At 41.5% G+C, this 13,642-nt stretch overlaps 2 protein-coding genes across 23 annotated transcripts in view; one reads left to right on the top strand and one right to left on the bottom strand.

The window, feature by feature from the left end:
- Positions 1-13,642, top strand: part of tns1b (tensin 1b) — a 196,900-nt gene that overhangs the window by 108,155 nt on the left and 75,103 nt on the right. For all 22 annotated transcript variants that reach the window (XM_085764453.1, XM_085764458.1, XM_085764455.1 and 19 more), the window contains one exon: positions 408-446. In XM_085764453.1, coding sequence (XP_085620579.1) covers positions 408-446 — 39 coding nt within the window. The remainder of the gene's footprint in view (positions 1-407; positions 447-13,642) is intronic.
- znf142 (zinc finger protein 142) overlaps positions 1-13,642 on the bottom strand; it is a 211,709-nt gene that overhangs the window by 158,948 nt on the left and 39,119 nt on the right. The gene's annotated exons all lie outside the window — the stretch shown is intronic.

Raw genomic sequence — 13,642 nt, 5'->3', positions numbered from 1 at the left:
GTGCTTTAACTGAGCACATAATATATCTTTATTGTTGTTCTCAGTAAAGATTTTTAATGAAGTTACTGCTTCTGAAGAATCATTTTACATCAAGCTTATTGCAGATAGAAAAAACAGAAGCTGCAGTGGCTTTATGCTATGAGAGGGAAGATTGCATGGATTATGTAAGGAGGAATGAATGATTTAAGCTTTAAGTCTGATGAATTGTGGTCTTTCCTTGTTGCGTGTTTGTGGCTGTGAAATAAAACACTGGTATGTTAAAGGTGCTTCTTTCACATATGCAGCTGTGAAGCAGAATCTAAATGCAGCTATTGCACATGTGTTACGTTGTTGTTTTAATGTAATTCTGTTAACTCAACTGCAGAGAATCAGCACTATAACTAACCAGTTCTCTTTTCTGTTTTTAGGTGTCTTCGTCATGTGTCCCAGCAACAAACTATGAGCTGGTAAGTAACACTTTTTTTTCTTTTCTGTAATTGCTTCCATGCTGTATGTGCTCAGCAGACATTATTGGGTCCTTCCTGGTGGAGAATTATTGCAAACAGGGTTGGAAAGTAACAGCCTCTATCAGCTACACTAACAAGGCCGTTACTATTGCAGATAATGGCCCATTATCTCGAGCCCCCCTGAGACAAACTTGTGATTTGAAGCTTTATAAATAAACCTGACTTTACTTGATTTAACTGTTGTGTGGCATTTTGTTTTCTCTGCTAAAGTTGTAAAGGGAGATATAGAAATTCAGATATTTTGGCTGCTGTGGCATGAAAACAAAAATATGAATCTAGATAAGAATGGTAAATTAACTTCTGCGTCCTTGAATCTGCTTTATCGTTATGACGTATTTTGTTCTTTAAAATAACACTGGACCAAGTGGGATGTAGTCTGAGTATGAAGTGATTTTTGAAAGGGCAATAAAAACATGCTTGCTCCATTGCCTTATATGGTATCGGCACATTAGAATTTGTGTTAGACTTGGATATGGTTTGCTCGCTCTCCTTCTCGCATGTTGTGTGTTTAAATGGTTTTGGGTGCTCGACAAACCAAAGCAAACATCCCCTGCACTTCTCTACGCTCACAGAGAAAATATTTCGCGGAACGTCTTGTTTTTCTTTCATAAAAGCTGCAGTAATCAAGCAAGAACGTCTTATCCTCTGCAGATGCTTTTTGCACTAGATGGTTTCTACATGAAGACATCTGTTTAAGATGTGTGGCCGTATGGGCCAAGCTGCTTTCTGGGCTTTGTTATTGGTCTGCTCTGAACCTCACCGCTTTGGTTTCTGAAAACAACACCTCAGGTCGCAGCGTGCCAGAATTTACCACAAACTTCACCTGCCACACTTTCTGCTGGCCGCCGCATGACAAACACTCACTTTACAGACTGAACCCACAGTCTGACAGGTGAACTCTGATTATTAGTTCCAGTGATGTACATATTCCCAACTCATGGCCCCACACGGAGCACAAATAACTCCTTCTCACAGCACTTTGTTTTTTAGCAATAACAATCAAACATTCATGACTGAACTGAATTCAGAAGAAGTACAGTTTTTCTTTTTGTTTTATCTTTTTATTCACTTATTCATTCAACATCTGTCTCTGGACTCTATTTCCTGTAAGCAGCTGTCCATTTTGCCATGGAAGTTATCTGTTAGCGTGCAATCAGTCTGAGATAGCAATGCAAATACATGATGTGTTCTGGCTGGTGACAACATGGACGTTTCTATCATTAGCTTGTCACAGTGATAGGCTTTGATAGGGGGAAAAAAAATTAGATTGGAGGATTTCAAATTTTTTAAATAATTGTTTATCTCTTGGGGCGCTGAGTGGCGCAGTAGGTTGAGCAGGCGCCCCATATGTAGAGGCTACAGTCCTTGCTGCAGTCAGTCCCAAATCCCAGATTCCCCCTCTCTCTGCCTCCCCATTTCCTGTCTCTCTCAACTATACTATCAAATAAACCCATAAAAAGCCAAAAAATATATACTTAAAACAAGTGTATCTTTTTTATTTTCATTCTAATCTGTCTGTGCTCAGTTCAGGGCGAAGGAGCAAGGAAACAGCAACAAGAAAAGGGAGCAGTAACATGCTGTTCAGTGATGTATTATAACCTTATACATAATAAATGGCGAGCAGTTAACCCAAAGCAATTAGCTTTCATCATTTTAACTATGGTGCTGATTATTGTTTAGCAAGAATAAGCCAAAAGTTGTGGCCTCTAAATCCAAGACAATGAGCTGAAAGATGCTGAAACGCTGTAGAAGTGATGGTGGTGATAACTCTCTGTGGTTTTGTCACTATGAATGGCCCATTTCACAATCACATTACACTAAATGAGTTTTGTCATACTTTGTATGGTTGGACATGTATTGACTGAAAATATTTAGCTTTTTAGAAAACCACAACTTCTCACCAAGTTAGTTTTTTTTTTTTTTTACCAAATGAATGGCCAGCCAGTGTATTTGCAGCTGACCAGTGGGCTACAGCCTGCAGGTTGGGAGCCACTGTTCCAGTGTCACTCAACATCAAATTGCTTCTAGAAAAGTATTAGTACAGTTGTGCATGACTGCAGAGTTAACACTACTGCCTTGGACCATTATAGGCAGAAAATAAAAATTGTGTTGTTTTTGAACTTGGCTCTGTTGATTTAGTTTCTACTTGCAAACACAGAAACACAGAACAGAATATATTTCTGTCCTCTCTGGTCCATGTTATGTTTTAATGGAAGCCAGACGGAAGTAAAAACCGCAGATGATGTCCTCTCCATTATGTCTTCTTTCTCCTGTGCTTGCCAACAGGAGTCTCCCCAGGGGCTTTTGTGCCTGCATTAGAGGTGCTGATTGCTCTCATAAACACTGATGAGCTGAGGTGTAAAACATTTGTTGGCATGTCTTTACTGTACCGCTGAGAAAAGCAGAGAAAGAAAACAAGTAAAAACTGTGAAGGCTGTGTGGGACAACGGCTTTCAAGACCGACAATGGCCCCAGAAAATATACAGACAGATGAAGGAACACAAAGCACATAGACTCCTGCTGGGACTCTTCAGTTTATAGGACGGCACGCATTGCTTAGATGAGTGAATCATTCCTCTTGTGTGTACAGTGTGTTTCAGCCATCTGATGTAAGACAGGATGCAGTTGGAGTGTGTGTTTTTGTGGAGACGTGCAAGCGTGCATGCCAGCGACGGTCCCAGCCGCAGAGCTCCAGCCTGAAGGTGTGCGTCAGCTCTCCTCAGCCCCATGTTTGGTGAATTCCTCCTCTGCTCACAGCCAGAGACCAACATGAGTTACTGCCCCTCTCAGGTGCAGACTGATTACATCATCAACCATAGATTTACTTACTGGAGAAAAATGTTGGGGATTAAAAATAAAACAGCAGATTTCTGTGAATCCTCACATTCCAGTTAGACGATTTATAAGGAATACTTCATTATTTGATGTTGATTTGTTGATGATGATGATGATGATGATGCTCCTGCTCAATTAAAATCTGATATTTTCTCGCAGCTGTTTCTCAGCTTCAGAGGAAAAACAAGATTACCAGATCACAAGAGTGATTTTACTGTTCTTAGGATAAGGATTTTCTTTTAAGGTGAGACACTACATGTGAATAGGGTAAACATTTAAACTAACGGATATCACCATGAAACTTCCCAAGTTTATTACCTACACTAAGACAAATATGTTTTGTATTACAGGTTTTGTCAAATTTTATGTTTAAATTTGTAAATGAGGCTATATCTAATTAAATATCCGCTAATTTGCATACATTTCCAGAACCAAAATCTGAACAATGGATAAAGCCACTTTCAATTTTTTTGTTTTATTTTGTTGACCTATTACAGTCAGGAGATGCTAACCTTTAGTGAATTTAGGAGAAACCTACTGACAAAAGAGACAAGATGAAGTAAAATAACCACATTAATGTGGATTTTCTATCATTTCTTTCCACTATTTTGAAAGAAGACACGATAAGGAAGAATAGCCCAAAATTGACCAGTGCATGAAAAAACTGTGTTTTTGCTTGTAATGTCTCACCTTAAATCTAACATAAAGATCCTGTGAAACCAATTTGAATTTTGGTTCCAAACACAGGATAAAACTTTTCCTGGAAATGTGTGAAAAGACTGAAGATGGTACTGAACTGTGAGATACAGCAGTGAACTGTATTTCATTTGTGGTGTTATTTGGTTTGTATTTAACAGAAAGGACATAGTCTTTAAAATCAAAATCATTTATTTTGAGTGATTGAAAACAGACTATAATGCATAAACGCTGTGTCAAGATGTCAGAGTCAATGCACCTCTGATACCACAAAACATTTTTGGCCCCTGGCTTTTGTCATGTTAACAGTAGTAAATTGTTTGTGAGATTATCCCAGTTGGCTCATGGATCTGCAGCTGAAACAAGCAAAATGTGTGTGTGTTTGTTTGTGTGCCAAACACTTCCTTGTTTCTCCTCCTGGCTTTTCTCCACCTATAAACGCATCTTTGTTTTTGTCTTTGATAACATCAGACGTGTTTGACTAAAGCATCGCCCAGCGAGCACCATTTAGTAGGTGCTGTGGGACATTCAGTCGTATCACATCACATGGTCTTTGTCAGCAGATGGACTTGGCCAAGTCCCACACTTCTGACCACTTAAAGAATTTCTCACCATCTTGGCTTCAAAGTGAAGACTCAAACTCCGTTCTCGAGCCTGGCGACAGCATTTGACAAAAACAGTCTCACCACACAGTCCATTTAGTAGCTGGATTCTGGAGCTTTCAGTCATATCAAATCATCTTCCAAAAGCACACAAAGGATGCCAAGTTTTCATATGTGTAAATTATCTTTTTTTTCTCCTGAGCACTTGAAGGATTTCTAGTCCTCACTGGCTTAAAATCAAACACGTCTGAAGTTCACAGCAAGGTCGAGATGGTGTTTTGAAACCATTCAAACCAGACGACCTGTCATGATGAGCACAAGCTTGGACATCTCGTCATCTCAAAAACTATGTGGGGTTTTGCTAATAGAGGCACAGATGTGGAATGAAGTGGATGAATGTTGCTATTGCTGCAGGATTTATTTTTATTCTAGTCAACTCTGTCACACTGTGGATCTAGGTGCTCGTTCGTTGTAATTTATGAAATGACCTTAGCTCTTATATTAGTGCTGCTTTAAATATAGTAACCCACTGGTCACTAACTCTGCAGAGTACTGAGTGAGTCTGGAGTGAAACGGTTCACTGTGGGGAGGGTGATGCCAACTGGCAGGCAATTTATTATAACTGATGATGTGTTTGGAACATCCCATCCAGAAGAGATGACGACAGGAGTGACTACCCCCCCCCCCCCCCAGACGGCCCCCTCCGCTCTTGGACGTGTTGTAAAGATCCCCGGGAGTGTTGCTCAGATGTGCCCTCATGTTGAGCCAGCGCTGCCAGAAATAGATTTTTATTTTGCACAAACACAAAAAGGCAGGATGAGGACATGGAGAGAGAGGGAGTGTTTTAGTGTTGAGGCAGACCTGCACATCTGCATCCCCCCACCCACCCCCCTCCGAAACACAGAGAAAGAACGATATGCACAAAACCATAAAGCACTAACACCTACATCATCCAGCATCTTTTTTTTTTTCTTTTTAATAGGTCTTGTGCAGTGGGGAAACGGGGCCAGGACATTGCTGAATAATGTGTAACTGCAGGGCAAAGATGGTCTAAATGTGCTCCAATTAGTGCTGTGTTTAGAACAACCGCACATATTTCCCTGTGTTACGCTGGGTACACAAACACCGAGCAGGCATCCTGTTATGACATCCAGTATGATCCCAGTTCGCCGGGAATGTACCAAGTGACTAGAACGTGAAATCAGCATTTTTAATACTGAACATTGAGCCAGTGTTTGAGCCCAGCGGCATCACGTGTGTTTTTTTTTATTTTTATGCAGAATGAGAAAAGACAGAATGAACTAATGAAGTACGGCCGTGGTTTCCAACATCACCCCGCGATCACGTGACTGCGGCCTTTAAATATTTCTGCTGCATTTTATTTGAACTCGATTTATGGTTGAGAAAGTAGTTGTTTAAGATTGTGTGTGGTGTTTATAATCATAACAATAATTAGTTTAAAAAAAGTTTGATCAGTAATTTCATTTTGAATCAATTACTAGACATTTCAGGCGACCCCATTTGAATTCCAAGCGACCCCACATGGGGTCCCCACCCCAAGGTTGAAAAACACTGAAGTAGGGGTTCAGTTATTAACTAATACATTTTTCAACTCAATTATTGACTCTTTGAGCAAACCCCAATAACACTTTAGTTGGTGGACAGACTATTTTTCATACAAAGACCTAAATAACATGTTAAAACTCACCTTCTTTGACCTTTTCTTGATCAAATAACTTCATGTTTAGAGGGTTGTGTCATTGTTTTTATAAATTGTCAAGTTTGAAAAGAAACAGCATAATTGAAAACTGAAATATTGAATGTAATAGCCATTTATATGGTCAAAAATACACACACACACAGTTTGACTGAATTTCACATAAACAGTGGTTTTATGAAGTCATCCCACCAAGTTAAGATGTTGCGGGGTTATGGCAAGAGGGGGGGGCAAAACAATTCCAGTCCCATTCACGATGACTTATTATGACCGTGGACTTGCCTGCATGTGTAACCTATAATTTACTCTCTCCACTGTTCTCACCAGTGTTAGAAAGTAGCCCCAGTATGAAGAAACATCAGCTCAGACTGCGGTCGCCCTCAGCCTGTTTAGTTATGTCAGGATTTCCAAACTTCGGTAACAGCTGGTTGTCGAACGCCAGCATCTTTCTCCTTCTGTCCATCAACGTCTCCGGCTCTCCTCCGGCTGGCTCGGTTGTTTCTCCCAGTTAAAGGACTCTAGTTGGCTTTGAAGGCACTTTCAGAGAGGCTCTGTAAGAACTTCTTGATTGAACCATGTAAACTAAAACTGTTCTCTACTGCAAATTGCGACTGTTGCCTCTCAGCAGCAGAGAAACACATATAGTCAATATTCAATTCTTGTCAGTTATTTTTGAGAGCAGTCTATCCAGTATCATGGTCCTCAGAGGATGAATCCTAATGACTCCAGTGATCCCCTGATAATACAGTGAGGCTGATTGTTGACTCTGTCTCAATAACCAGTGGATGGATAATCAGCAGTGCAGCAGCATCATGAAGTCAAGGTTTTAATTTGACCAATATTTTGGTTTAGTTCATGACGTCATGTCTGGGCTGGCTTTTGTTTACCAGTCATGACGGTGTGTAACCGGTATTGTTCTCACACCCGTGCGTCATCACACAGACCCGTGCTGTGGCAACAACCACCACAGAGTCTGAGCTTCAGCACCCGTCTGTGTCTGTGGAGAGTCTGTGTCACATTAGTAGCATCACAGCTGTGCAAGGTACAGTCATGGAACTTTACAGGTGTGTGGCTGGGACCACGGTGAAGACCGAGTTCAAAGATGGCCGTGTAAAGCATGGTCGGTCTCTGGTTCCAGTAGCTTCTGTATCTCAGTCTGTATCTAAGTTATCATTCTTCCTTGTATTGTTTTTATTTATTATCATATTGTCCATGATTACCTATATTGGTAATCATACATACCTAGGTTGTTTTTTAATGTGCAATAAACTGTGACTTGTCTTGACTTGAATAGTAATGATATGATGCAGTGGTTCCTAACATGTGGACCAGGTTCATTTGCACATTGGTCTAACTGTGGTAGAAAGACTGACCTTCTTATCAACTAAGTTAATCTACAAAAAAATATAAAACATTAAAATGGTGATGCAGTCATGTCATTATTATTATTTTGCGGTTAATCACTTTGATAAATCAATGATATACGTATAGGAAATGTTTATGTTGCCACTGATCCACAGCCTGTGCCCTGGACTTGGTCGGTCTCTGGTTCCAGTAGCTTCTGTATCTCAGTCTCTCATTGAGCCTTTTCTCTCATCAGTCTTGACTGAGGTTTTACCTTCTATATCAGGGGTGTCAAATGTGCGGCCCACGGGCCAAAACTGGCCCGGCAGGGGGCCCTCAGAATGAATTTGCAAAGTGTGGAGGCATAATATTGTTGAAATTGCACATTTATTTTTCTCAACAAATTTCAGATTGTTCATAATATGTTTTGTAAAAGAATTGTTCATTACCTGTAAACATCTTATAATATAAAGGGAAAAGTTATTCTTTTTATGTATAGCTTATCATGCTATTATTTTACTGGTCCGGCCCACACCCGTGTTCTATATAGTCTTGGACAAAACTCTATCTACTTCCTAGACTGGATTTTGAGTCACCAGTGTGGTCGCGGGTGCTGACAGGATTTTGAACGAGGTCTCTCTCTGTGCTATCGAACATAACATTCCCATCATCCTCGGCGGGAAGCTCACAGCTGGTAGCGTGTCTGTAGGCTGTTAACCAGAGCGGCTGCAGATCAGAGGAATATGAGTAATGTCTATCATAGCTTTTTTGGGTTCTATACTACATAACACACATACCTTAACCTTCTCAGATAAATTATTGTATGTGCAGAACATCTCATAAATCAAATGCATGGGGATGTCAGTCTTAGTTATGAAGAAGTCTAAAAAAACCAAAGTAGACATGCACATTACACCAATGAGGGCAGGTGCTGAGTACAAACAATAAGCAAACTAAAAAGAACAAAGGTACTCGCGACTCTGCAGGACTCAGCGTAATCATTTATTGTGACGTACGTTTCGAGCAGTAGGGCTCTTTGTCAGACAGTAGGATAGCTGTGAGTAGCCATTTAAATACTACTCGTCACATGACTTGATCAGGTGAGGATAACATGCAGCTGTCCACTCACAGGTGACAGAATTAACACCCAGCCTCAATATGACCTCAATACATCCAAAATATTCTTAGTGTATACAGATAATTATACATTATGTCACACAATCAGAACACTATAAAAATCATTATACCTCAGGCCAAAAAAGGCTGTCATATAGTAGGTTATGCAGGATTACAATAACAATAGAGCAAGGTTCTTAACCCAAACAATACCATCAGACCATCATAGGATGGGTGTAACATCTTAAAGTGCAATATTTATAGTAAAGAAAATTGACAATGAATATATTAAGTATATTAAGTACACCAAAACATGATAGAAGCAACAGTCATCATAGAAGTCTAGATTATTCTTATAATGTTTCTACATTATTACCATATTGGGACATATGCAGAGTTTACTGTAAGTATTGGCAGGAGAGGAGGGAAAGTAAATAGTTTAATAAGTGTGTGTGTATGTGTGTGTGTGGGTGTGGCTGAGTAGACCTCCTCCACACACACACACATACACACACACACCCTCAAGGAGTAAAAATACTTGGCAGAAGCCTTCAGAGTCTCCCCTCTCCTCTCTCACATGTTTGCGAAGGCCTTGGGTTACATAACAGAGTGAGTGCTGGGGTCGGTGCAGCAGCAGCAGCAGCAGCAGCAGGGACGGGGACAGGCAGGGCGAGAAGCACCGAGTCAGGGGTGGTTTAGGGTCACAAGCGGCTCAGGGTTTTTTTTTCCCACAGCAGGGACTGTCCACTCTCCCCTGCTCCGGTCCTATGGGATTCCTGGTATTTCAGAAGCCCCCAAGGATATGGGAATGGGAATAAGTGAGCACAACCCAAACCTACAGTCCTACAGCCCCCACTCCCTCCCTCCCATTCCTCAACACTGTTGTTTACATTTCTGGGACATGGCTGTGTGAAAGCTGCAGATGAAGGAGCACGGAGCATGAGAGAGGAACAGCTGTGTGTGTGTGTTTGTGTTCATGTGTTATTGAGACTGATGAAGAGGTAGGGCTGAGTGTACAATAATACATCTGTGCATGAGAGAGAGGGAGAAGTCTAGTTTTTTTTTTAATACCATGAAACAACCTGGTGATTGAAAACATCTCATCATTTGTTCTTTTTTAAAGCGTCACGTTTTCGACATTACATTTGGCATGGTGTCAATCATCAGGAGCTGGCTCCGAGAAGAGGTTTTGAGCTCTGGTTGGAGGGAGCAGCATTGCCTTTTTTAGGCAGACACCAGAGGGGGAAAACATTTGTTAAGGTTCTTGCCAAACAGCTGTGCTTTTACTTTGAAGACAAACAAACGCGTTCACAGTTTTCGACCTACACAAAAAAGGCCACGCAACTCGGGGAGTTCTCATTATAGGTCGGCGACGCAGTGTATAGCTCTCACTGTTTCCATCCAGCTAAAGGGTTAATCCGCTGAAGTCTCAGGTGTAAACCATCAGGAGGATTCCAACCAGGACCTGGCCACCTGCAGTTACTGTCGACCGCCACTAGAAGGCGCTGTTGGACATGGCAGCTCAGAGCCTTCACAGGTGTCCTGCGTCCTATCTGTCAGTCTATGAGTCACCTGAAGGGTTGGACACAAACAACACCAGAATATTAACATAGGAAGTGTGTGAAAGCCAATTCAGTGTTTAGATTTTCTAACCAAAAACATCTGGTGCTCCGAGCAGAGGAAAACAAGCAAATTGAAATGAATTCAATAAAATTTTGAGACTCATCCACAGTTACAACAGTGGCATCTCAGAGGAAACAAGGAGGCACTGTTTAGGTTTTTATTTCCTCCCCTCGGTCTCTATTGGTTCGGGAACTGGAGGTGAAGTGCAATCTCTTTTCATTTAATTACTGGCGGAGGAACGCTGCTGCATAATTGCTCATCAAAGTAAAATAATGTATCCGTCCAACAGCTTAGCTGAAACACAAGCACACTGAGGCATGTCGAAGACCGGCTAAGCTCTCAGTGTGGGCCGCTGTCCAAACTGCAGTGTAAACATGGGAGTATGAGCTGGTGTGCAGCCACTCCGCTGCCCCCCCCCGTCCAGATGGTGTGTGTTTTCGAAGGTTTTCCAACGTGCAATTGTCTCTTGAAAAATGGTACGAGACCGAGGAGATGGAACGAAGGAGAAAGGTGAGGATGGGATGGGGGTGGTGGAGTGTTGACGTTAAAGGGGACATATCACTTTTTGAAGGCTCTTTAACATAATATTTGAGTGTTTGTCTCGCCTTCCGGCCCCCAAAATGTGAGAATTGACAAAAAAATCTGTAATGTTCAGGCTCCCTAGGTTGAAATCCATGTGGTTTTACAAGCTGTTCCCTCAGTTGTCTTCCAGTGATGTGATGAACTAGTTTTCGAATTTGCATAATACCACCCCTACCTGGGACTGGTAGAAGGGGTGGGGCAAGCAGTTGTTCATTTGCATTTAAAGGGATAGGTCAAAATTTTGGCAAATTGGCCCATTGCTTCCTATACGGAGGCTTATGGGATTTCTTGGTTTCCCTCATCAAACTCATAGCATGGTGAATGTGCAGGTCACAACTTGTCCACCAGAGCGTTTTGGAGTTGTTGGATTGTGTATTTGATGAGTTTGATGAGGGAAACCAAGAAATCCCATGAGCCTCCGTAGCGTAGCTCTGAGCAGCTTGCGGCTCTGCTCTGCCGTTCTAAAAATTGCTTGCACTGACAATTAAAGGTAACAAACCTACTGCTATGACTATAGGGATTATGGCAATGGGCCAATTTGCCAAAATGTTGAACTATCCATTTAAAGGGACAGGCACTGAAACCAGCCGTTCTGAACAGGGCTGTTTTGAGAGGATGAAAAGAGCTGTGATGTTTGATCCTTGAGGTATTTTGACCAAAGCATGTCACAGACATGTCTTTAAGACACCTGGGAACTATTTTAATTTGTGGAAAAGGAGCATAATATGTCTCCTTTAAGGCACATAGCTGTAGCCTACTGTGGTGTTAAAACAACAGCAGTACCATGTGAGGTCAGAGACGCCGCTCACTCTGCACCCAAACACACAAGTCATGAACTAAATATGAATGTTTCAGTTTCACACACGCACAAACAGAATCAGGCTCCACCTCGCTGACTGAACGTAGACACTGAATCATTCCAACACTCACAATCAATGCTGTCTGCTTTCTTTCAGACAGTAATACTCTCTCTCTCTCTCTCTCAGCCCCGCGCTCACACACACCCAAAGTGGTGATTTTAACCACTCTGCTGTCCACACTGCGCCGGCTGGGCCCGAGCTAAATGGGCTGTGTCTTGAGCTCTAAAGATGCACAGCTATATATTTAGTCCTGGGTCATTTCCCAAGAGGCTCTGCTCCGGGCTACGTTTACCCCCCCCCCTCGCCTTTACTCCTCCTCGAGGGGGGAAACTCCCAGAATGCTCGCTACCTCCACTCTCCACTAAAAGGAGCGGGCTATAATTTGGTAAATTGGTCAAAGGAGCCACTGTGCTCATGTGAAAGAAAGCATATGGGAGCTACTGGTACTGGCAGAGATAAAGAGCCGTGGGTGAAAGTTACACTGTGGAGACAGAGGGGGTGGGGGGAGGAAGGGGGCACGTGGCCCGCGTCGGCGTTCTCTCATTGCGTTTGTTTTCGCGTGACTTTTACAAGAACAACCCGAGCACGAGTAACAAAGCAGAAGGCTCTTAAACTCAGTCCTGGTGCAGGTCATTAGAGCTGGTCTGTGAATGAGCTGATGTGTGTTGGACGTGGACACTGACTGCAGCGTACAGGACGCTTACAGGTTACAGGGTCCGACCCATCTCGTACAACTCAGGTGTTACTGTATTTGGGTATCACTCCTGTTGGTGATGATAACACTGTGCTTCTTGAGTGGGTTGAGTAGATCTGAGAGAACTGGTGACATTGTTAAAAAAAAAGGAAAAAAGAAGACGAGACGTCGAGTCAGACAAAGTTAAACAACGGTGAAATTATTACCTAGAGGTTCTGTTTTAAGGACCCAGTTTACAGACTAACTACTGACTTCATCCCTCTGCTCTGACCGTCTGTACAAAGAGGTTCAATGAAAAATAAATCACATTTGTTCTTGCTTTTAGGTTTACCTAAATCACTGAAACTCTCTTTTTTATTTTCTTTTATTCTAAATTGTTTTTAAATCGAGTTCTTATCCCTTGTGTTGTTTTTATTTATTATCATATTGTCCATGATAACCTATATTGCATTTTTATAAATTTGATCGACTGAGGTTGTTTTTTAATTTGCTTTATAAATAAACTGTGACTTGTCTTGACTTGAATAGTAATGATATGATGCAGACCAGTTTCATTTGCACATTGGTCTAACTTTGGTAGAAAGACTGACCTTCTTATCAACTAAGTTAATCTACAAACATTAAAATGGTGACGCAGCCATGTCGTTATTATTATTTTGTGGCTGATCACTGTGATAAGTCACTGAAAGGAAATGTTTATGTTGCCACTAATCCACATTTGTACTTGTTCGCTATCTCAGTTTGTGCTAAAAGATTAATGTTCATAGACAAAACCAGTATTTTCCCAATAGATGTCTGATTAGCAAGAGAAATAATAGAAAAGAAAGAGACAGATGGTGAATGAACAAGTGGTCTCCCTGTTAAACAAAAGTAAAACCGAGCTTCCTCTTGTTAAAACAAAATGTGAATTTGAGGCATCAGTATTTTTGAGATGTTTGAGTGGTCCATGTGTGAGAAAACACTGGGAACCTCTAGTAACCTGCTTTTATTTACCTCCATGCATCTGTGTTGAATCCTTCCTCTTGCTTCCCTCTGCCTATATCAACACAATATTAATCTTAAATCAA

Source organism: Trachurus japonicus, chromosome 21 (assembly GCF_045865225.1).
Source record: "Trachurus japonicus isolate A0001 chromosome 21, Traja_1.0".
In the NCBI taxonomy this organism is placed as follows: domain Eukaryota; kingdom Metazoa; phylum Chordata; class Actinopteri; order Carangiformes; family Carangidae; genus Trachurus; species Trachurus japonicus.
This window is presented reverse-complemented; position numbering and strand designations above follow the sequence as displayed.